This window comes from Mustelus asterias, chromosome 14 (assembly GCF_964213995.1).
Source record: "Mustelus asterias chromosome 14, sMusAst1.hap1.1, whole genome shotgun sequence".
In the NCBI taxonomy this organism is placed as follows: domain Eukaryota; kingdom Metazoa; phylum Chordata; class Chondrichthyes; order Carcharhiniformes; family Triakidae; genus Mustelus; species Mustelus asterias.
This window is the reverse complement of record NC_135814.1, coordinates 61,597,383-61,623,071: the sequence shown is the minus strand read 5'-3', so window position 1 is coordinate 61,623,071 and position 25,689 is coordinate 61,597,383. Positions and strand designations below refer to the sequence as shown.

The 25,689-nt window shown below is 41.7% G+C and overlaps 1 protein-coding gene across 2 annotated transcripts in view; it reads right to left on the bottom strand.

Moving 5' to 3' along the window:
- The window catches only part of ube2e3 (ubiquitin-conjugating enzyme E2E 3 (UBC4/5 homolog, yeast)), a 161,278-nt gene that overhangs the window by 7,816 nt on the left and 127,773 nt on the right, over positions 1–25,689 (bottom strand). For both annotated transcript variants that reach the window (XM_078228509.1, XM_078228508.1), the window contains exons 4-5: positions 18,009–18,141; positions 15,985–16,132 (exon numbers count right to left, since the gene is read on the bottom strand). In XM_078228509.1, coding sequence (XP_078084635.1) covers positions 15,985–16,132; positions 18,009–18,141 — 281 coding nt within the window. The remainder of the gene's footprint in view (positions 1–15,984; positions 16,133–18,008; positions 18,142–25,689) is intronic.

Here is a 25,689-nt window from a genome sequence, read left to right as displayed (position 1 = left end):
ATTCCCGGCCTTGGGTGAGTCTGTGTGGAGTCTGCACGTTCTCCCAGTGTCTGCGTGGGTTTCCCCTGGGTGCTCTGATTTCCCCCAACACTCCGAAAAACATGCTGGTTAGGTGCAATGCCATGCTAAATTCTCCCTCAGTGTATCCAAACAGGGGCCGTAGTGAGGCAACTAGGGGAATTTCACTGTAACTTAATTGTGGTGTTAATGTAAGCCTACTTGTGACACTAAGGTCTGGAATGCATCTGCTTCATTGCAAGGAGTATAACAGGTAAGACAGGTGAACTTAGAGCCTGATTCTTGCGCGGAACTTGGTTGCGACAACGGAGACTTGGTTAAAAGAGAGACAGGACTGGCAGCTAAATATTCCAGGATACAAGTGTTTTAGGAGAGACAGAGGGGAAGGTAAAAGAGGTGGGGGAGTTGCAATACAATACTGGTTAGGGAACATATTACAGCTGTACAGAAGGAGGACACCTTGGAAGAATCATGTAATGAGACACTGTGGGTAGAACTCAGAAACAGGAAGAGGACAGTCACTATGACGGGAGTGTACTACAGACTTCCCAACAGCCCAAGGGAAGTTGAAGAACGGATATGTAAGCAGATTCTGGACAGATGTAGCAATAATAGGGTTGTTGTGGTGGGAGACTTTAATTTTCTTCATTGACTGGAAATCCCTTAGGGCTAGGGGTCTGGATGATGAGAAATTTGTTAAGTGTGTCCAGGAAGGTTTTTTGGAACAATATGTGGATCGTCCAACTAGAGACGGGGTTATATTGGACCTAGTACTAGGGAATGAGCCCGACCAGGTCATCAAAGTTGCAATGGGGGAACATATGGTGAATAGTGACCACAATTCCGTAAGCTTCCAGATATTGATTGAAAAGGACGAGTGTTGTCCTAGAGTTAAGGTGCTAAATTGGGAGATTAGGTAGGATTTGGAGGCTGTTGTTTGGGAGAGACTCTTTGAGGGTAAATCCACATTTGGCATGTGGGAGTCTTTTAAGGGGCAGTTGATCAGAGTGCAGGACAAGCATGTATCTCTGAAAACGAAGGACAGAAAAGGCAGGATTCAGGAACCATGGATGACCAGGGAAATTGCAAATCAAGTCAAAAAGAGAAAGGATGCAGATATGAAGTCTAGGCAACTAAAAACAGATGAAGCATTTGAAGAATACAGGGAAAGTAGAAAAAAAGCTCAAAACACGGAGTTAGGAGGGCAAAAAGGGGTCACGAAATGTCCTTGGCAGACAGGATTAAGGAGAATGCCAAGGCATTTTATACATACATTAGAAACAAGGGGGTAGCTAGAGAAAGAGTTGGTCCACTCACAGACAAAGGAGGGGAATTATGCGTCGAAGCAAAGGAAGTGGGTGAGATCCTTAATGAGTACTTTGCATCGATATTCACAAAGGAGAGGGACAGGTCGATACATAGTGTCTCGGAGGGGTGTGCAAACTCTTTAGAACAAGTCATCATTACGAGGGAAGTGTTAGGTGAATTAAAAAGCATTAAGGTAGACAAATCGCCAGGGCCAGATGGCATCTATCCCAGATTACTGAGGGAGTCAAGAAATTTAATTGCTGGGCCTCTAATAGAAATCTTTGTTTCCTCATTGGGCACTGGTGAGGTCCCAGTAGTTTGGAGGATAGTCAATGTTGTCCCATTATTTGAGGAGGGTAGCAAGGATAACCCAGGTAATTATAGGCCAGTGAGCTTGATGTCAGTGAAAGTGAAATTATTGGAGAAGATTCTTTGAGATAGGATCTGTACACATTTGGAACTGAATGCTCTTTTAGTGATAGACAGCATGGTTTTGTACGAGGGAGGTCGTGTCTCATTAATTTAATTGAGTTTTTTAAGGTGACAAAAATGATTGATGAGGGAAGGATTGTGGATGTTGGCCACATGGACTTTAGTAAAGTATTTGGTAAGGTCCCTCATGGCAGGCTGGTGCAAAAGATTAAATCTCATGGGATCAGGGGTGAAATAGCTAGATAGATTCAGAACTGGTTTGGCCATAGAAGACAGAGGGTAGCGGTGAAGAGTGTTTTTCTGAATGGAGGTCTGTAACTAGTGGTGTTCTGCAGGGGTCAGTGCTGGAACCTCTGCTGTTTGTAATATATATATATATAAATGATTTGGAAGAAAACGTAGTTTTGATTAGTAAGTTTGCGGATGATACTAAGATTGGCGGAGTTGCGGATTGTGATGAAGATTGTCAGAGAATACAGCAGGATATAGATAGGCTGGAAAACTGGGCGGAAAAATGGAAGATGGAATTTAATCCGGACAAATGCAAGGTGATTCATTTTGGTATATCCAATTCAGGTGGGAGCTATAAAATAAATGGCAGAATCATCAGGAGCATAGACACACAGAGATTTGGGTGTGCAGGTCCTTAAAAGTGGCAGCACATATGGAAAAGGTGGTGAAGGAAGCATATGGCATGCTTGCCTTCATCGGACGGGGCATCAAGTATAAAATTTGGCAAATTATTTACAGTTGTATAAAACATTTGTTAGGCCACATTTGGAATACTGTGTCCAATTCTGGTCACCACACTACTAGAAGGGCATGGAGGCTTTGGAGAGAATACAGAAAAGGTTCACCAGGATGTTGCCTGGAATGGAGGGTATTAGCTACGAGGAGAGATTGAATAAACTAGGATTGTTCTCCCTGGAAAGACGGAGGCTGAGGGGAAGACCGGATAGAAGCTTATAAAATTATGAAGGGTATTGATAGGGTGAACAGTTGGAAGCTTTTTCTCAGGGCAGAAATCACAATTACAAGGAGACACAAGTTCAAGATAAGGGGGGGGGGGGGGGGGGGGGAAGTTTCAGTGGAGATGTGAGGGGAAGTTTCTTTTTACACAGAGGGTGGTGGGGGCCTGGAATGCACTGTCAAATGAGGTGGTTGAGGCAGATACGTTAGTGAATTTTAGACTAATCTGGATAGACACATGAACAGACGGGGAATAGAACAAAGAACAAAACAGCACAGGAACAGGCCCTTCGGCCCTCCAAGCCTGCACCGATCATGTGTTCCTAACTAGACCATCCGTTTGTATCCCTCTATTCCCAGTCTGTTCATGTGGCTATCTAGATAAGTCTTAAATGATCCTAGCGTGTCTGCCTCAACCAGCTTGCTTGGTAGTGCATTCCAGGCCCCCACCACCCTCTGTGTAAAATACGTCCCCCGCATATCTGTATTGAACCTTGTCCCCCTTACCTTGAACTTGTGACCCCTTGTGTTTGTCATTTCCGACCTGGGAAAAAGCTTCCAACTGTTCACCCTATCTATGCCCTTCATAATTTTATAAACTTCTATTAGGTCGCCCCTCAACCTCCGTCTTTCCGGGGAGAACAACCCTTAGAGGGATACAAGCGGTTCGTCTAGATAGGACAACATGATCGGCGCAGGCTTGGAGGGCCAAAGGGCCTGTTCCTGTGCTGTACTGTTCTTTGTAATAAATAAACAATGGATTTCGAGAACTGTAGATTGAGGAACCAGCTAATTAGAAATCTCTCTTTAAAGGAGCCATTAGAATTATAATATGATAGAATTTTACATTAAGTTTGGGAGCGATGAGGCTCAATCTGAAACCAGGATCTTTAAACAAAGGAAACGGCAAAAGTGCGAGTGGCAATTGGCCGAGGTGGAATGGGGAGTTATATTAAAAATATAAGATGATGGATAGGCAATGGTTAACATTTGAAGAATTAATACATAGTTTACAACAAATTTACAACTTTAAGCCAAGTGATCCAATCATGCCTAACAAATTAAAGATTCTAATAGATCAAAGGAAGAGGCATATAGTTGCCAAAAACTAGTAAGTCTGACAATTAGGAGCATTTTAAAATTCAGCAAAGGAGAACCAAAAAATTGATTAAGAGCAAGAAAATAGAATACAATGTGAGGAACATGAAAAGGGGCTGTAAAAGCTTCTATCGGTATGCAAAAAAGAAAATGTTAGTAAAGACAAATGTGAGCCCATTGCAGGCAGAGAATGGGGAATTTATAGTGGGTCATATGGAAATGGAGAAACTAATATGATGATACTGTGCCTTTTAAGAAATGTATTTTAATCATGTTTCTCTGCAGGATGTTTTGTCGGCACCGTGTTATCTGTAGCCGGTGTCCTTTATTGTTACGGAGGCAGTATAATTGATATCATGTTGATTTTAATCTAAACTAAAGCAGTGTTCTGTGGTTTTTAATGGTCCCTTGGGATTGCTGAGTAGAGCTTGATTTGGGAGTGATTGACAGGTCATGTCAAGTGACTGAGGACAGCTATTTTTCACAGCATTTCAGTCCATGTTTCATTTTCAGAAGCAGCTTAATGCTGAGAGAAGCAACAGTAGTTTTTCCTTCTCTCTCTGGAGTTGGAGTTTTTATTTTTAAGTGTTGCGTGTGGAAACCGCTAGAGACTGGATTTATCTCTCTGAAGTTTGGCTGTTTTCAGGATATATCCTTCTCGACAAACAGCTGACCTGGTTTTCTGTCCATTGGTGTTACACAGCTGAAAATCCAGCATCATGTGAGCATACTTGTTTTTGTGCTAAAACTGAAAAAGGTTGTATGTCAGTGGGATGGTGTTTACTTTGGAACAAAAGATAGCTAGCTGTTAGGAGATATATTGTGTCATGTTTAAGTCTTGTAAATGGTAAAAGTTATGCTAAATCTTTGGTATATTTTAACTGTGTTGTGAAATACACTTTGTTTGATAAAAGCTTCCTGGTGGGTCACTTGAATCCTACCTGGAATGAAATACCTGATGCTCACCAAGCCAAAATCAAATGTAAAACTTAGGATCTAGGCTAACTTAATGAAATACTTGAGTCTTAACACTAAATAAATACTGTGCTATACATTATAGCAACAATATGTGGACACATCTATAATGCCGTGATAATTAGTGTTTGTACAGTCGTCAATGGGATGCCTACCCTCCCCACCATTAGGGGAGCGAACACACGCACACACACACACTTTGACTCAGATTTGTGCTCCATGCCCCATGCCAAGTTGTTAGTACAGCGACAAGACTGATAGCTAACTGGCAAGGTGGAAAATTGCTCAGGTTTGTCCTGTAGACAGAAAGGAGGACAAAAACAACCTGTCCAATTACTGCTCCACCAGTCTACTTTTGACCATCAGCAAAGTAATAGAGTGTCACAGACAGTGCTATCAGGTTGTACTTGCACAGCAATGAACTGCCCACTGACAAGAGTTTGAGTTCCACCAGGGTCACTCAGCTTTTGACCTCATTACAGTCTTGGTCCAAGCATGGACAAACGAGCAGAACTCAAGAGTTGAGGTGAAAGTGACTGCCCTTGACATCAAGGCAGCATTTGACCATGTGTGGCATCACTGAAATCAATGGGAATGGGGAGAAAACTTTCCATTGATCAGAGACATATCTAGTAGAAAAGGAAGATGACTGTGATTGTTGGAGGTCAATCACCTCAATCCTAGGATATCGCTGTCGGAGTTCCTCAGGATAGTATCCGAGGCCCAACTGTCTTCAGCTGCTTCAATGACCTTCCATCCATCATAAGGTCAGGTGCTGCTTTGCGAGAAACCTCTGTTCTGTCCACAAGCATGTCAAGCTACCAGTGGCCTATAATTTGAATTCTTCACTGTGCTCTCATGCTGACATTTCTGTCCTTGGCCAACTGCATTGTTCCAGTGAACTCTAAAAGTAAACTTCCAGAACAGCACCTTATCTTTTAATTAGGCACTTTACAGCCTTCTGAACTTAAGTTCAACAATTTTGGATGTAAACTCTGTCCCCCATTTGGTTTTCTTTTCTCTGCTAGTTTCATTTTCTTTCCTGTTCATTTCGGTTTTTTTCCCTTTCAGTTCACAGTACATGTGCTCTATTTTTCTTGCCAACTTCATTCCCTTTTGCCTGGCAGACTAACTTTACGTCATTCAATCTCTCCTCTCTGCCACCCTACCATAGATTTTGTCCTTGTCCCATTCATCCTCTTGCATTACATCTTTAACTTTTCTCAGTTCTGATGAAAGATCATCAGCCTGAGGTGTTAACTCTGTTTTTCTCTCTATACAGATGCTGCCTAACCTGCTAAGTTCTTTTTCAGCATTTTCTGCTTTTATTTCAGATGGGGCTGTTCGCTGATGATTGCACAACTTTCAGTACCATTCACAAATCCTCACATATTGAAGCAGTCTGTGTCCACATGCAGCTACCTCGGGTTGCTAAATGGCAAGTAACATTGGTGCCACACAAATGTCAAGCAATAACCATCTCCCTATGACATTCAATGGTATTACCAACACCTCCCAAACCTTTACTATTGAGAAGGACAAGGCTAGCAGTTGCATGGGAACACCGCTATTTGAAAGCTCCACTCAAAATCATACTCCATCTTGAAATGAGATTGCACTTATGGTGTACCTACACCCACATGGACTGCGGCGGTTTTTAAACAGCAGTTCACCACCACCTTCTCCAGGGCAATTAGGGATGGGCAACAAACATTGGCCGAGCCAGCGATGCCCACATCCTGTGATAGAAATTTTATAAATCACCATAAATCACAAAACTGATCAGAAACTTATCATCTTAAGTTGCAGTGGATAAGAACCATTGACTCACCATAAGAACTGCCACAAGAGGTTCACAAAACAAGGCCAAATCAGTTGTTGTCAAGCCAACATTGGGCTAATTCACACAATATATCAATTAACCATACAGACACATTAATTTGGTATTCTACGTTCTTGAGTGTTCCTTTATTTTGCTTCATCCATCTTTGTTAGTTGATACCTTTCTTTGATAAGCAGGAAATTCACATGACAAATACCAGTTTTAGATGACGTGAACATCTCTCCTGTGGTATTGCTGTCTGTTGTTTATTGACTATAGTGCATAAAGTGTTATCAGAACCATTGATGCACATGTTTTGAATTGTCAATTAACACAATTGTCATAAAAATGGAAATGATTACATTTTATTCCGAGTGTAAGCAAGTCCCATTTCTAGATGCATTTATGAATCGAAAATGCAAATATATGCCTTGATTATTAATATATTATTTCAAGTATACAGTTGCAAATAGTGCATGTAAAGAATTGGGGAGTACCAAGGATTACATAAAGTTATGACTGAGGAATAAGAAATCTTGGAAGGGGATAGTGCAGCTTGACAGGAGAAGGTAGGTGTTGGGCTCCACGAGTACTGCATTGCAGGAATACTGGGAGGTAGTGGTAGGAAGAAAGTGACCCAAGGTACAAGAATGGACTATTTGGTGGAATAGGTATCTGGGGTGTGTTGATGCTGGGGCGCGCACGCGAGAACGAGGGGGCGCGGGGCACGCGCGAGAGCAAGCGAACGGGGGGGGCGCGCGTGGGGGTGCGGGCGCAAACGAGCGGGCGGTCGAGCAGGCTCGCGGGCAAGGGCGAGGGCGCACAAGCCAGCGAGCACGGGAAATAAAGTTCGCCCCAGCAGCAGTTGGGATCTGATCATAGAAATATCGAAACTAGATGCAGGAATATGAAATTCGGCCTTGAGAGCCTGCACTGCCATTCAATATGATTATGGCTGATCCTCTGTCTCAACGCCACATTCTTACTTTCTCTCCAAACTCCTTTGATGCCATTAAAATCTAAAAAAAATGTATCTCTTTCTTGAATATGTTCAGTGAATTGGCCCTCACAGTCTTCTGAGGTAGAGAATTCCACATGTTTACTGTTCTTGGAGTGAAGAAATGTTTCCTCATCTCAGTCCTATATGGTCTATCCCATATCTTAAGATTGTGCCCCCGGTTCAGGATTCCCCAACCAGGGAAAGCATCCTATCTGCATCTCGTCTGACCTATTCTGCTCGATGGATTTCCCACTCGTGATCTGGCCTTTTCCGAAATGCAAATTGAGATGCTCAAATGGGCTAGGGTTACCTTCATCTTAAAAGTAAGAGTTTTTTTAAAAAATTCACTTGAAAATGGATAAAACATCAAAAATGCCAGGAGTTGGAGCACAGGCGAGAAAAATAAAGTGGCAAGCAAACTTAAGTGACTCACAAAACACAATCTATTGTAAAGACTAAGAATAACAAACAAGTAAATGCTAACAGCAGCATTTTCCAGAAAATATGGACTTGGTTTCCCCAATATAAATGATGACTTAAAAATCATAATTCAAAAATGACAGTGGTAGTAACATGGATGCAGGTGTGCATAATATACAAGACCTTTGAATTTGCATAGCATAAAACTTCCATGTTATATACATGACACACACCCACCTGCCCACACTTCACCAGACTTAAACAGAACCTGAAATTTAGCCTCAAGAGTGCTGGGGGAAAAAACCTTGGGATCGCAAGTAATAAAACAGACTGTCAGATGTTATAAAAAATGACCGATTATAATATTTATCATATTCACCTGGCAGTAATCTCCAGATTTAATTCTTTTGGTTATTAAATATTTCCCATTTGACCATAAACTAGTGAAAGTAACACTGACTCTGACAAGATTATAATCATGGCACAGGAAAGGGGTCACGACCCTAAAAAAGTTCACTCAGAAGTATATTTTATTGCAACGCAATTTCAAGATATCTTTCCTCGGTCAGCTGGTAATACCACAAATTATTGATTGCAACATGACTTTCCACTGCAAGAGTTCCAAAATACCCCAGATAACATCACAATTTTGATAAGCATTTCAAATTTAATTCGTCCCGAATGATGTCTTCAGGAAACAAAATTTGTCAATTTATGTTAGCGTTTGTTTGAAATAGCAACCTTCAAATGACAAAACTGGCCAACTGCTAGAAATACTATACTGCCTCATCTAGTTTGTAATCCAAGATTTATTGCACATCATGTAGCTTGCAAATGGATTTTTAATAAATGCAGAAAAACATGCAATTTAAATGGTACATTTTGATATATTTTGTGGAATGCATCATGCTCACACCAGTTTGGATACCAATTATATGTCTTAGTCTGTTAAAAAGTTCTTCCACTGGACCTCAAGCTAAAGCTCGAGAAAATTTTCAAATCCCTTATTAATACATTACATTGATCTACAAGTTAAGAACTACAAGTCTGGATCGAAGTCTGCTACTGACAAAGAGATTTTATAATCCACAAGGGCAAAAGATACAAACTAGTGTTTAGTTCAGTTTCACTGATTACAGAATGCAAGCCAACTTCAGACTTCACAAGCCTCAGGCGAAGTCCTTGGTGGAACCCTGCTCCAATCAACATCCCTCCGATGGAAGAACGCGATGTCCACCATAAATTATGCCATAAGCCTCACTTTGCAGTATGTTTTGACGTTTCTTAGTTAGCAAGAGAATGTTACAGAAGTAGGGCTTTCCAAAGTTAATCAGAAATATAGCAAGTCTAACTGGAAACTTTCACTCGCACTATTGACTTGAGCTAAACTTCACCTCCACAATATGGTTTGATTTTATTTTGAAGTGTAGGAAAAGAAAAAAGAAACTGAGTGAAGAACTTGTACCTGCAGATAAATGGGCTGTAAAGTGTGTTAAACAAAGAAGGAAAATCAGGGAAGAGAAGAATTAGAAAGATAATGAAGGAAATGCATGAATAAGTTAAAAGCCAAAGCGATGAGGGATGGAGAAACAGAGGGAAAGAGAAAGAACGAGGATGAGAGAAAAACCAAAATATTTAAATGTTGCAGGATGGGTTGGTAAGTTTGCCGATGACACAAAGGTTGGAGGATGTCAGAAGCTGCAGCGTGACATAGATAGGATGCAAGACTGGGCGGAGAAGTGGCAGATGGACTTCAACCCGGATAAATGTGTAGTGGTCCATTTTGGCAGGTCAAATGGGATGAAGGAGTATATCATCAAGGGTAAGACTCTTAGCAGTGTAGAGGATCAGAAGGACCTTGGGGTCCGTGTCCATAGGACTCTTAAATCGGCCTCGCAGGTAGGGGAGGTGGTTAAGAAGGCGTATGGTGTGCTGGCCTTCATCAATCGAGGGATTGAGTTTAGGAGTCGGGAGATAATGATGCAGCTTTATAAGACCCTCATCAGACCCCACTTGGAGTACTGTGCTCAGTTCTGGTCGCCTCATTACAGGAGGGATGTGGAAATGATTGAAAGGCTGCAGAGAAGATTTACAAGGATGTTGCCTGGATTGGTTGGCATGCCTTATGAGGATAGGTTGAGGGAGCTCGGTCTTTTCTCCTTGGAGAGACGAAGGATGAAAGGTGACCTGATAAGAGGTGTACAAGATGTTGAGAGGTATAGATTGGGTGGATTCTTGGAGGCTTTTTCCCAGGGCTGAAATGACTGCTATGAGAGGACACAGGTTTAAGGTGCTGGGGAGTAGGTACAGAGGAGATGTCAGGGGTAAGTTTTTCACTCAGAGGGTGGTGGGCGAGTGGAATCGGCTGCCGTCAGTGGTGGTGGAGGCAAACTCGATAGGATCATTTAAGAGACTTCTGGATGAGTACATGGGACTTAATAGGATTGAGGGTTATAGGTAAGCTTAGATATAAGCCGAGGTAGGTAGGAACATGACCGGCGCAACTTGTGGGCCGAAGGGCCTGTTTGTGCTGTTTTTTTTCTATGTTCTATTTTCAGTGCAGTGAAATTTGTACTATTGGCTTCATTACATGTTAGTGCAACAGTAAACCATATTTTCATTATCTGTTCACGATGAAGTTGCAGAATATAAAACCACAGTACTTGCAACCAAATGCAAGCTTAAAAATAGGCTGCCAATACTTTTCCAATGCTTAAATGTGAACAGATGCTGGTTCCTGATATGCCAGATCTGATTTCCCATCTTTCCCAGCATGATACTTCCTTGACCAAGTAATAAGCTGAAAGCACATGTAGCCATGACCACATGCAACACATGGAAAGTGAAGAATGTCAGTGATTCAAAGCAGTTGAAAAAGAAAATGCAAGACTTAATTTAAAATATCCAAAGTTTTGAAAATGACCGACAATACATAAAAAAAAACAGCTTTGCACAACATTCAGTACAGCCTCATTATGCTTCATCACACCAATTTTCCAGTGCCAAAATAGTCAGAGTGGGAAAAAGTCTGGAAAGCATAGGTCTGGGCTTAGACTGCCCTCTGCTGCCTACAAGGATGGTGGCAGGAGATTGAATCATGGCTTTCAAAAGGGAATTGGATAAGCACCTCAAGGGGAAAAATGTGCAAGGCTACAGGCAAAGATCAGGAGCTGGATTAGCTATATTGCTCTTCCACAGACTCTATGGGTTGAATGACCTCTTTCTGTGTTGTGAACTTCCAAATGATACTGTGAAATGAATAATAGTAATGGCAGAGGGATAGGAACCTATACAAGGAGTCAGAGGAGGGGGAAATCAAGGATAAAAACCAAAGACAGAAAAGTGATAGACTCAAGGGACTGATTAAGAAGGGGAAAATAAAGTATGAAATAAGCTTGTGGGCAACCTGAAAACTTGACTGTAAAAGTTTCTAAAGATATGCGAGGAGAAAAAGATTAGTGAAGACAAATGTAGGTCCCTCAGTCAAAAACAGGGGAATTTATGATGGGGAACAAAGAAGCGACTCAACAACTGAATACAAACTTTGATTCTGTCTTCACAAAGAAGGACACAAATAAAATACCAGAAATGTTGGGGAACACAGGGTTTAGCGAGAGGGAGATCAGGATTGGTTGGGGAAACATGGGATTGAAGGCCGATAAATCCCCAGGGCCTGATAACCTACATCCCAGAGTACTTAAGGAAGTGGTCCGTGAAATGGTGGATGAATTGGTGGTCATCTTCCAAGATTCTTTAGTGTGGAGATGCCAGCGTTAGACTGGGGTAGGCACAGTAAGAAGTCTCACAACACCAGGTTAAAGTCCAACAGGTTTATTTGGTAGCACGAGCTTTCGGAGCACTGCTCCTTCATCACTCATCTCATGAAGGGGCAGCGCTCCGAAAGCTTGTGCTACCAAATAAACCTGTTGGACTTTAACCTGGTGTTGTGAGACAGGATTCTTTGGAGTCTGGAACAGTTCTTACAGATTGGAAGGTAGCTAATGTAAACACACTATTAAAAAAGGGAGGTAGAGAGAAAACAAGAAATTATAGGTAAGCTTGACATTGGTAGTGGAGAAAATTCTACAATCCATTATCAAAGATAAAAACACTCGGAAAACAGCGGCAGGATTGGACAGTCGGTATTAATTTAAGAAAAATCATGCTCGACAAATCTGCTGGAATTCTCCAAGCATGTAACTGGTAGAGTTGATGAGGGGGAGCCAGAAGGCTTTCAACAAAGTCCCACATAAGAGTAACGTATAAAATTAAAGCGCAAGGGGTAGGGGGTAGTGTATTCAGATGGATAGAAAACTGATTGGCAGAGAAAAATCAGAAGAATAGGAATAAATGGGTCTTTTTGCAAATGGCAGGCAGTGGCTAGTGAGGTACCGCAGGGATCAGTGCTGGGACCCTAGCTATTCACTATATATATGGATTTAGATGAGGGAACTAAACATAATATTGCCAAATTTGCTGATGAGACAAAGCTGGTTGGGAACGTGAGCTGTAAGGAGGATGCAGAGATCCTTCAGTGTAATTTGGACAATTGACTGAGTGGGCAAATTAATGGTAAATGCAGTATAATTGCGTTAAATGGGAGTTTTGCACTTCCGTAGCAAAAACGGGAAGGCAGTTGCTATCTAAATAGCCATAAGACTTGGGTGTCCTCGCACAACAGTGACTGAAAGTAAGCATGCAGGTGCAGCAGGCAGTAAAAAAGGCAAATGGCATTTTGGCCTTCATAGCGAGAGGATTTGATAACAGGAGCAGGGATGGCTTGATACAATTATGATGTGGAGATGCCGGCGTTGGACTGGGGTAAACACAGTGAGAGTTTTAACAACACCAGGTTAAAGTCCAACAGGTTTATTTGGTAGCAAATACCATTAACTTTCGGAGCGCTGCCCCTTCGTCAGATGGAGTGGAAATCTGCTCTCAAACAGGGTTCAGAGATACAAAATCAAGTTACAGAATACTGATTAGAATGCGAATCTCTACAACCAACCAGGTCTTAAAGGTACAGACAATGTGAGTGGTGGGAGCATTAAGCACAGGTTAAAGAGATGTGTATTGTCTCCAGACAGGACAGCCAGTGAGATTCTGCAAGTCCAGGAGGCAAGCTGTAGGGGTTACTGATAGTGTGACATAAACCCAACATCCCGGTTTAGGCCATCCTCATGTGTGTGGAACTTAGTTTTCAGTTTCTGCTCAGCGACTCTGCGCTGTCGTGTGTCGTGAAGGCCGCCTTGGAGAACGCTTACCTGAAGATCAGAGGCTGAATGCCCGTGACCGCTGAAGTGCTCCCCCACAGGAAGAGAACAGTCTCGCCTGGTGATTGTCGAGCGGTGTTCATTCATCCATTGTCGTAGCGTCTGCATGGTTTCCCCAATGTACCATGCCTCGGTACATCCTTTCCTGCAGCGTATCAGGTAGATAACATTGGCCGAGTTGCAAGAATAGGTACCGTGTACTTGGTAGATGGTGTTCTCACGTGAGATGATGGCATTCGTGTGGTACATTGGGGAAACCATGCAGACGCTACGACAACGGATGAATGAACACCGCTCGACAATCACCAGGTGAGACTGTTCTCTTCCTGTGGGGGAGCACTTCAGCGGTCACGGGCATTCAGCCTCTGATCTTCAGGTAAGCGTTCTCCAAGGCGGCCTTCACGACACGCGACAGCGCAGAGCAGAAACTGATAGCCAAGTTCCGCACACATGAGGAAGGCCTAAACCGGGACGTTGGGTTTACGTCACACTATCAGTAACCCTCCACAGCTTGCCTTCTGGACTTGCAGAATCGCACTGGCTGTCCTGTCTGGAGACAATACACATCTTTTTAACCTGTGCTTAGTGCTGCCTCCACTCACATTGTCTGTATCTTTACGACCTGGTTGGCTGTAGAGATTCGCATTCTAATCAGTATTCTGTAACTTGATTTTGTGTCTCTGTGCCCTGTTTGAGAGCAGATTTGCACTCCATCTGACGAAGGAGCAGCGTTCCAAAAGTTAATGGTATTTGCTACCAAATAAACCTGTTGGACTTTAACCTGGTGTTGTTAAAACTCTTACTGTTGATACAATTATACAGGATCTTGTTGAGACCATACCTGGAATACTGCATGCAGTTTTGGTCTCCTTATCTGAGGAAGGATGTTCTTGCTTTGGGGGGGTGCAGAGAAGGTTTACATAAGAACATAAGAAATAGGAGCAGGAGTAGGCCATCTAGCCCCTCAAGCCTGCTCCGCCATTCAATAGGATCATGGCTGATCTGATAGTGGGTTCAGTTCCACTTACCCGCCCGCTCCCCATAACCCTTAATTCCCTTAATGGTTAAAAATCTATCTATCTGTGACTTAAACACACTTAACGAGGTAACTTCTACTGCTTCATTGGGCAGAGAATTCCAAAGATTCACTACCCTCTGGGAGAAGAAGTTCCTCCTCAACTCTGTTCTAAATTGACTCCCCCGTATTTTGAGGCTATGCCCCCTAGTTCTTGTTTCCATTGTAAGTGGAAATAACCTTGCTGCTTCTACCCTGTCTAGCCCCTTCATTATCTTATATGTCTCTATAAGATCTCCCCATAACCGTCTAAACTCCAATGAGCACAGGCCCAGTCTACTCAATCTCTCCTCATGAGCTAACCCCCTCATCTCCGGAATCAACCTGGTGAACCTTCTCTGTACCCCCGCCAAAGCTAATATATCCTTTCTTAAATAAGGGGACCAAAATTGTACACAGTACTCTAGGTGCGGCCTCACCAGCACCCTGTACAGTTGCAGCATGACCTCCCTGCTTTTATACTCCATCCCCTTCGCGATAAAGGCCAACATTCCATTTGCCTTCTTGATTACCTGCTGCACCTGCAAACTGAGTTTTTGTGATTCATGCACAAGGACCCCCAGGTCCCTCTGCACAGTAGCATGTTGTAATTTTTCACCGTTTAAATAATAGTCCATTTTACTATTATTCGTTCCAAAGTGGATAGCCTCACACTTACCAACGTTATACTCCATCTGCCAGATCCTTGCCCACTCACTTAGCCTATCCAAATCTCTCTGCAGACTTTCCGCATCCTCCATGCAATTCGCTTTCCCACTCATCTTTGTGTCATCCGCAAACTTTGTTACCCTACACTCGGTCCCCTCCTCCAGATTGTCTATGTATATGGTAAATAGTTGAGGCCCCAGCACCGATCCCTGCGGCACGCCACTAGTCACTGATTGCCAACTGGAAAAGCACCCATTTATTCCGACTCTCTGCTTTCTGTTAGATAGCCAATCCTCAATCCACGCTAACACTTTACCCCCAACTCCGTGTACCTTTATCTAATGCAGCAACCTTTTGTGAGGCACCTTATCGAATGCCTTCTGGAAATCTAAATATACCACATCCACCGATTCCCCTCTGTCAACCGCACTCGTTATATCCTCAAATAATTTCAGTAAATTAGTCAAACATGACTTTCCCTTCATGAATCCATGCTGCGTCTGCTTGATTGAACCACTCTTTTCCAGGTGTCCTGCTATTTCTTCCTTAATGATAGATTCCAGCATTTTCCCAACTACGGATGTTAAGCTAACCGGCCTTACCAACCTGGTTCTTGAGATGGCAGGACTGAAGTATGAGGAGACAGAGAGTCAGTTAGGACTGTATTTGCTGAAGTTCAGAAGAATGAGGGGAGATCACAAAGAAACCTATAAAATTCTAACAGGACGAGACAGGGTAGATGCAAGAAGGATGTCCCCGATAATGGGGGTGGGGGGCAGAGAGGCAGGATCAGGCTACTGAGCTGGATGATCAGCCATGATCCGAATGAATGACTGAGCACTGTCGAAAGAGAGCTACAACATGACTGCTCTACAAATATGTGTCTTAAAATTATCTCCAATTAACTAGATATAAAGTGTCACTCCTTGGATTCTAATTTGCTTACCTGGATTGCAGTCTGTCAGAAGTGAACAAATAGAAAGTAGAACCTTTGAAATGGTCAGAGCTGGACTCCAGTTGTCTTTCAAAATGTCCAGGCAGATTACTCCCTGACTGTTGATATTGCAGTGATAGATCCTGGTCCGGAAAGTTACCTGAAGATATCATGCAAATACAAAGAATTGTTCTTTACAGTGAACAGACCATTCAATAATGCTGTCAATGGTGATCTAAGTTGTGAAATTGTGTTACTAATTAGTTTTCATCACTAGGCCTGAAAAAGAACCCACAGGACAAACAACCTACAGGAGGAGGAAAATGGGTTGAAGTGAAAGGAAGGCTAAGAATTGTATTCAATAAAGAGGTGGTGTGGCAGCAATAGTCGTCAATTTTTAAGAATATTTAACCTCGCCAACCATATGATGTAACGATTGTGGAATGAGTTACATATCTTCCACTTATGGAATGCAACTTCAACGTACATAACTGTTTGCTGCATAATAGAAATGAAAAATATAAATGAATGGAATATTTAAGCATACCCAGCAGCATCTGTGAAGAAAATAGACAGGTTGTGGCAGCGTTTCCACAGAGCAGGTTGCTTTTTGGGATGGTGCAGGATCACCACCTCAACAACAGCCCTAACACTATCCTGCCGGCTGAGCCTTTTTAAAAGCCGTTCACTTGTAATATATTAGTTTGAGGACGGGTCTATACCTGAAATGTCAAATGATGTGCACTTGCAATAGTTAATTTTTTTTTGTGTTTACTTCGTAACTGAAATCAAATGGGTAAAAATTGGACACGGGTGGAAAAGGATAGAATGATTAGATAAGAGGGAATTATCCTTCAGAAGTACCTTTAACTTCAGCTATGTAGTCTTTTAGCTCAAAACTTCTTTCCTTACATTTTCAGTGCACCATTCAACCATAACTGCAATGTTCACTTTTCCTATTTCAATAACTTAGTTTCTGCCTGTGACAAAAAATATTTCAGACGGCAAGGTCAATGAATTCAGGAATGGCCACTTAGGAGATTTAAAATGTAAATAACTAGGAATAATGCTCTGTTCTTGTTTCAGATTCCAGCATTTGCAGTATTTTGCTTATAGAGTAATTGTTTGTCTGCTATTAAAAATAGAAATGCGAAGGAGCATCATGTTTTATCAGTGCAGAGATATGGACTGCTGTTGAAGAATATATTGGTTCTTCAACAGTGGTATCAGCTCATGTGTATTTAGTATAACTCTTGCTCTTAACTGGTTTCTTTGTCCACTTATTTGGACAAGTTATTTTTAAATGACTGTTCAACATGTTCAAATATTTTAATTTAGTCACACTTAGATCATATTATATGGTCTTCAAAAACAAAACATCTTGTTAAGCGCATCAAAGTAGTAAGTTTGCTTGTATTATCATTTTTTTTTTGCTTTTATATATGATTTGTAGAGACCGGATAAAGTACATAAAACATTACATTACTTTGGAAAGTGTGATTCCATTCAGAAAAGGACAATCAGAATGAACTAACTGAATATCTCAGACTGTAATCACAATGAACCAAATGGCTAAATTCATTACAGTAGGATTTTAACTTTGTATGTTCGCTGGAACTTTGCTTAGCAAATGAATACCATGAATTACCAAACGTCAGTAAGAGCTAACACTTAAAGCTGCAAATATTGAAGGAAATAAAGTTGCTGTGCCCCCTGACGTTGGCAATCCTGCAATCATCCTGACGAATGCAAGATGAAAAAGCTTTGAAAACAAATAGCTTTTATATAGAACGTGCTTTAAAAAATGTCCAATCTTAAAGATGGTGCTTCCCTATTAAACAATTGCAACCATATACTCTTGTTGCATATCCTAAAAAGCATTTGCCAAAAAGGTCAGCCACCTTCACAATATTTCAAAATTTCCCGCATCATTGAGTTATTGTAAACAGCAAACATCATACTGTAAACAGCAAACAATAATGTGCAGCAAACTATTTGAAAATGTATTTAGATAAATATAATGCATCAAGAATTACCTTTGGTGGTTTGAATGGATAGTCAGATGAGAAAGTGATGTCCAGAAAAAAAACACCTCCCTCATAAACTGAACCAGGAGGGCCTAGTATGGTAGATCGCCATTCATATATATTGTCGCCTTTTGGACCAGCACTGAAATAAATTCATTGACAGTATGTTAAACATATTATTTGCAACATTTCAGAAGAGTTAACCCCATGAACTTAGTCTTTTTGTTCCTAGCAAGTATTACATTTTTTTTGTTGCATATGCTACCTTACACAAATAGAAACAACAGAAATATCTTGCACCACGAGCAGAAGTTGTGATCACTTTCAAGTGGATTCCTACAGTGAATAGGCAAAATGGGCAAAAGCTCTGCACAACTCTAAATTACCTATCCCCACCATATATTGACACGTTGCATGGCCCAAGTTCCAAAGCTCAAATCCTCGCCAAAGTCCTTTACTTCAAGGGTGACCCAATAGCACAATGGTTAACACTGCTACCTCACAGCACCAGGGATTCAGGTTCAATTCCGGCCTTGGGTGACTGTGTGGAGTTTGCACATGCTCCCCTTGTCTGTGTGGGTTTCCTCCGGGTGCTCCAGTTTCCTCCACAGTCCAAAGATGTGCAGCTTAGGTAGATTGGCCATGGTAAATTGTCCCTTAAGTGTCTTAAGATGTGTAGGTTAGATTAATTAGCCAGGGTGAATGTGTGGAGTTGCGGGGATAGGGCAGGGCAGTGGGCCTGGCTAAGGTACTCGTTCAGAGAGTCGGTGTAGACTCCATTAGCCAAATGGCCGCCTTCTGCACTGTAGGGATTCCGTGATTCTATTCTATCTGCAAAACACTGTCTATTCTCTCCCATGATCTCAATTCTGTCCTTCTCTGATCAAATCTTATACATGTCTTTGTCATCTGTCACCAATGTTCACCTCCCTGGTCTTCCACTTACTACCTTCCATTGTCCAAAACCCCTCTGCATATCTCACTGGCAAATCTAACTATCTTAATTCATGTCATTACTGATCTAAATTAGCTCTGCATTTTCCAGTGCAGTAAATCAATAGCCTTGTAGCATCATAATGCTGTGATCCTCTCCAACACTTACCCTCACCCAAATTTTTTTTTAAATGCGTGACATTGCAGGAAGACAGCTAAGTAGTTGGTGAGTACTTTGTTTGTTTATCTTTCAAAACTCAAGTAATTTTTTTATTGGCAAGGTTTAATTAGTGCAAGGTTTACTAGCAGTCGTAAAGTAGTACAGTTATCAATTATTCATTAATTAAAATAATAAAATCAATTAACATTTAATAAGCATAACAGAGTAGGTGATGTGTTGTGACTGCAGAATGCAGTAGCTCCTGGACACCACTGTGATCCAGCACAAACACATCTGAAACAAGCTTCTCTGGCTTGAAGAGTTTTGTCGTAGAATCCATAAGAGTTGGAGGCCAAGCTGCGGACACTGCAATGCATCAGGGAGCAGAAAGATTACCTGGGCACTTTGGGAGGCAGTCACATCCCTTAGGATAGGGTCCGATTTGGTCAGGGACACAAAGGTGTTATTGTAAGTGATGGAGGCCAGGGGTATCGAGAAAGTAGTGGGGGAGCCTCAGTCCTTATAATTGTCCAACAGATTTGAGGTGTTTGAAACCTGCATGGACAAAAGCAGGGGCTGCAGGGTGGATGTGCATACTGACCTTGGCACAATGGGAGAGGAAGACATTCAAGCTAGGGCGAGTTGGTCAGAATGTGGCTGTAGTAGCAGACAGTATAGTCAGGAGGATTGACATAGCTCTCTGCAGCCAAGGGCAAGAGTCTAGAAGGCTGTGTTGCCTGCTCTGTCCAAAGTTCAGGACATCTGCTCAGGGTGAAAAGAAACTTGAAGTGGAAGGGGAAGGATCCAGTGTTCAAGGTCAACATTGGTACCACATTGTACACAAGTACATTAGAAAAGAGGCTCTGCTCAGAGAGCAGGGGTAACTAGGGACTAAGTTAAAAAAAACCCAAAAGTTATTTACCTGAGCTGCAAGTAAACTGGCGTAGGGTAAATAAGATTAAAGATTTAAACGTATGGCTTAAAAAGATTGGTGTGGGAGAAATGGGTTTCAATTCATGGTGCACAGGCACCAGGACCAATGGGATGGTCTTCACCTGCACCGTGATGGGACAGTTCTATAACGAGGGCATTAAACTTAATAATGGGGGTGAACGATCAAGTGTGGGAAAAAAAAGTATATAATCCATCAAAGATTAGTGGCAAATCAGAAGATTGGGCAGAATATAAAAAATAGCAAATAATGACTAAAAGAATGAGACAGAAATAAAGAGCACCAAATAAGGCTAGCTAATATAAAAGCAGACAGTAACAGTTTCTTTGGATATTTTTAAGAAAAGTGAGTGTTGATCCTTAGCAATGGAAGATTAATTGCCCAGATAACTTGCATCTGGCAGAGGATATAAAAATGTCCCAGAAATAATTGTGAATCAAGAAGTGAAAAGGATGGAAGAACTTAAAACAACCACAAATCACCAGAAAAAGGGTACTGAGAAAATGATTAGAACTAAAAGCAGACAAGTCCCCAAATCCTGATGGATTCCACCCAGGGTGTTCAAAGAAGTAGCTGCTGAAATAATAGATGTATCCGTTTTAATTTTCCAAAATTCCCTACATCCTGGAAGGTCCCACCAGATTGCAAATTAGTAAATGCCGCTCCTTGATTTAAGAAAGGAGACAGACAGAAAGCAGAAAACTATAGACCAGTTATATCTGTCATAGGGCCTATGCTGGAATCCATTATTAAGGAAGTTTTAGTGGGGCAAATAGAAAATCTCAATGTAATCAGGCAGAGTCAACATGATTTTGAGAAAGGGTCATCTGAAAGCAAGGTCTTGCCTTTCTAAAGGGGGAAATCGGCTGCTGGTGGATTGCCCAGAATCCCTGGTGTTTTGGGAAGCTGTTCTGACTTCAAGCTGTTCTGAGTCTATCCAAAGACCTGCAGACTTCATCCAAAGGTCTCAAGTCCAGTATTCGTGCGCATTAGTCTTTGCTGTGTTAAACCTGTGAAAGGGGTCTTTTGTCTATGGGATTGGTTTGATTGAAACACATTAGGTATATTTGTTAAGGGTTATACATTATAGTCGTTATTTTGTTTCTTATTTGTAATTGATAAAAGTTCTTGCTAATTTGCTTGCTATACATTTTAACTATATTTTTAAATAAACTTTATTTGATAAAAGCTCCCTCGTGGGTCATTTGAATCATACCTAAAGTGAAACCTTTCATGCTTATTTATCCTATCCAAATTCAAGATGCAAAACATATGATTTATTCGGGCCCCATAAAACACTTTGGAATTTCTGACCTGAACCATAACATGGTGCACTTGAGTGCCAGAAAGCATTTGACAAGGTGCCACATTAAAGGTTACTGCACAAAATTGGAGCTCATGGTATAGGGGATCACATATTTACAATGGTTGTTTGGTACTTGAGTATTGCTGACAAAAAAGAGACTTGCAGTATAAGCTTTTTGTTTTGCATTCATTAGGACAGATCACAAGATTATCAGTGAAAGGAACAACAATTTATACTGCATGAGAAGAGTGTGCTGATTGATTGGCAAGTGGACCCTGATTGGTAGCGGTGCTGCCATGGAGAACGCAACAGGGAATAGGTAACTGCCAAGTTATTGTCCAAATTCAAACCAGGAAGGTCGACTTTGATTGGTCAATGCAGTCCATGTTTGCAAAAATTAAAACAATATCCAACATGATATGCATTTCAGTGATTGGATAGCACTTGTCAAACAATCCTGACTGTGTTAAGTTTTACACTGGAAACCAATTTAAGCTCATCAGTCAAGCTCGCAGGTTCAATTGCACATGCCAGAAGCCACATATATTCTCACACCAGGCCCTGTCCTTTGCAGATAGAAGTATGTCCACACAATGCACCTTTTTCAACTAAACAGAGGCTTGGGGGACAACCATTCCCTGGCTCATTCACCATGGCACTATCTTGACCAGAGTTGAGCAACCCAGTTTGAATGTGAAGAACAACTGGCGGTCAACTATTCTCCATGGCAATACCTCTACCAGAGTCTACTTGTCAACTAATCAGCACTCTCATACAGTAGAAAAAGTGTCCTTCCCTTTACTTCTGGTAACCTTGTGAACTGTCCCGATGAGTGCAAGGGTTAGTGTGCAGGTGCTGCAAGTAATCAGGAAGGCAAATGCAATGTTGTTACTTATTGGAAGGGGCATGGAATATAGAAGTAGAGATGTTTTGCTATAGTTGCACACGGCATTGATGAGACCACATCTAGAGTAGTATACAGTTTAGGTCTTTTTCAAGAAAGAACATAATTGCATTTGACACAGTTCAGGGAACGTTCATTCAACTGATTTCTGGGACAAGGGGGCTACCTTATGAGGAAAGGTTGGGCCTATATCCATTAAGTACAGAAGACTGAGGTGATCTAATTGAAACATTCAAAATTCTGTGGGGGTTTAACAGGGTGGATGCTGAAAGGATGTTTCCTCTTGTGGGAGAGATCAGCTCTAGGGAATAGTTTAAAACTAAACAGATCTCTCATTTAAGGCAGAGTTGAGGAGAGTTTTTTCTGAGCTTCAAGAGACTATGGAAATCTCTTTCCCAGGGAGTGGTGGAGGAAGGGTCATTGGGTATTTCTGAGGGAAAGGCAAGTATATTCTTGACGGACAAGTGAGTTAAAGGATATCAGGGATAGGCAGGATTGAGGTCACAATAAGATCAGTCATGGTCTTAGTAAATGGTGGAGCAGGTTCAAAGTCCTGCTCCTAATTCTTATGTTTGTATAAAATATTCCCTTCCTGATCCCAGCCATTTATGTGCATCCCCTTCCCTCAATTTTGCCCAAACATTGATGGTAGAGCCATCTACCCATATAGTACAATCCAATATTTTCCCTAAACATGCTGCCTTTCTATATTTATCTTAGCAGCCTCCTCAAAATCCATCTCTTCAATACAACTTTTAATCAGATCTCCTAATTCTCCCTTGCTCTGAAATATATTAAAGATGTATATTAATGGCACAGAAATTTGTCACAATGCATATGCTGGATAAGGTTACAGATCCAATTATGTTCCAATACTGAAAAAGACAATTATAGCAACATTGAACAATATTGAATTCTAAAAATTAGCATCAGCAATCAATATCTCCTTCCATCCATTCCCAAACACCAAAATCTGAATAGTGACATTTCCTATTGATCTCACATCTAGTAAAAGTTGGCAGTTCTTGCTAAATGCTGAATTATGATGGCACGAGAGAGCGCGCAAGGGCAACCAAGGAAGACACCGCAACCACAAAAGAGTCAAAAGTTATTTGTCATCGAGTTCAGGAAGCGTAAAGGAGAACATGCTCCTGTCTACATCAACGGGGACGAAGTAGAAAGGGTCAAGAGCTTCAAATCACCAACCTGTCCTGGTCCCCTCATGCCGACACGATAATTAAGAAAGCCCACCAACGCCTCTACTTTCTCAGAAGACTAAAGGAAATTTGGCATGTCAGCTACGACTCTCACCAACTTTTACAGATGCACCATAGAAAGCATTCTTCCTGGTTGTATCACAGCTTGGTATGGCTCCTGTTCTGCCCAAGACTGCAAGAAACTACAAAAGGTCGTGAATGTAGTCCAATCCATCAGGCAAACCAGCCTCCATCCATTGACTCTGTCTACACTTCCCGCTGCCTCGGCAAAGCAGCCAGCATAATTAAGGACCCCACACACCCCGGACATTTTCTCTTCCATCTTCTTCCGTCGGGAAAAGGATACAAATGTCTGAGGTCACGTACCAACTGATTCAAAAACAGCTTCTTCCCTGCTGCTGCCAGACTTTTGAAAGGACTTACCTTGCATTAAGTTGATCTTTCTCTACACCCTAGCTATGACTGTATCACTACATTCTGCACTCTCTCCTTTCCTTCTCTATGAACGGTATGCTTTGTCTGTATAGTGTGCATGAAACAATACTTTTCACTGTATATACACGTGACAATAATAAATCAAATCAGAACGGACGTTAGAGTGCCAGGAGAACTGTGCCGCCTATTATAATGACATCTATGGCAAATATGTGGCAGAAGACAGACACACTACAGATCAGCTGTGACCTAAAATATGTTAACACTTCATTCCACTGCTATGGGGCTGGTATCATGGAGTGCCACTCAAGAAAGTAATCCTCCTACGAAAACCTCCATGCAGTATAACCTGCATTTCATTACATTAGCTCCCAACTGTCATCACAGGGCTGCATTTTCTAGGCTGAGTGAACCGACTCTATCCTGTACTGCGCCATTCATAGTCCAACCAATAGGTGGTGCTTTTATTCCTTCTCCGTGGTTGAAATGGGGATCCTGGGGATTTTGAATTATCTGCTATTGTAGATGCATTTCATAAATGCAACCTTGATAATAGTTGAAAAAGTATTCTGCACCAGTAGAAAAAACTGCAGGTTTCCCATGACCAAATGCATACTAACAACTTGACTCAGCAAGAAGCAGTTGGTTCCTTATTTCATCAATGGAACACAAAAGACAGCTTCACTGTCCTATGGAGGCTATGATGTGGAGATGCCGGCGTTGGACTGGGGTAAACACAGTAAGAGTTTTAACAACACCAGGTTAAAGTCCAACAGGTTTATTTGGTAGTAAATGCCATTAGCTTTTGGAGCGCTGCTCCTTCGTCAGACGGAGTGGATATCCAAAGACTATTTCCTCGGGTGGATGGAGCTATTACAAGGGGGCATAACTATAGGGTTCATGGTGGGAGATATAGGAAGGATATCAGAGGTAGGTTCTTCACGCAGAGAGTGGTTGGGGTGTGGAATGGACTGCCTGCAGTGATAGTGGAGTCAGACACTTTAGGAACATTTAAGCGGTTATTGGATAGGCACATGGAGCACACCAGGATGGTAGGGAGTGGGATAGCTTGATCTTGGTTTCAGATGAAGGTCGGCACAACATCGTGGGCCGAAGGGCCTGTTCTGTGCTGTACTGTTCTATGTTCTATCTGACGAAGGAGCAGCGCTCCGAAAGCTAATGGCATTTACTACCAAATAAACCTGTTGGACTTTAACCTGGTGTTAAAACTCTTACTATGGAGGCTATGCAGGCTGATGCAGCCGATTTTAACAATGTTGAAATAACTTGTGATATAATAAATGGAGATACGTAATGCTTCTCCATTCATAAGTTGCAGGAAACTAGAACTGTATTAGAGGGGAGAGCATAGGAGGATACCTTCCTTAGCAAATCTAGTCTCAGTGGCTTTGGATTACAGTGAATCCAGGAGGCAGAGGTAAGCTTTCTTCCACAACCTCTCAAATCATACATCAATGACCAGATAGATTTCACAGGTGATTCAAGTGGCAAATGACAGAAAGCCACACTTTTGAAGACTTCCTTTTTGTCCCAACTTCTGCATCCTCTTTATTATTCCAACATAGATAAAATGTGATTCACAAGTTCAGGAGCTGAATTTATTACCTAAAGGATAGAAAGCACTTGAGAGTGCATGAGTTTAACATTCAAAAATTTGTTTTTAATTCTAGAGTGTCAGCTTGTCACGCTGTGAAAGCAAAAAAATGTTTGCATGCGAGCAATAGAAAGAAATTCAAAACAAAGTTAAAATGAAAAATATGCC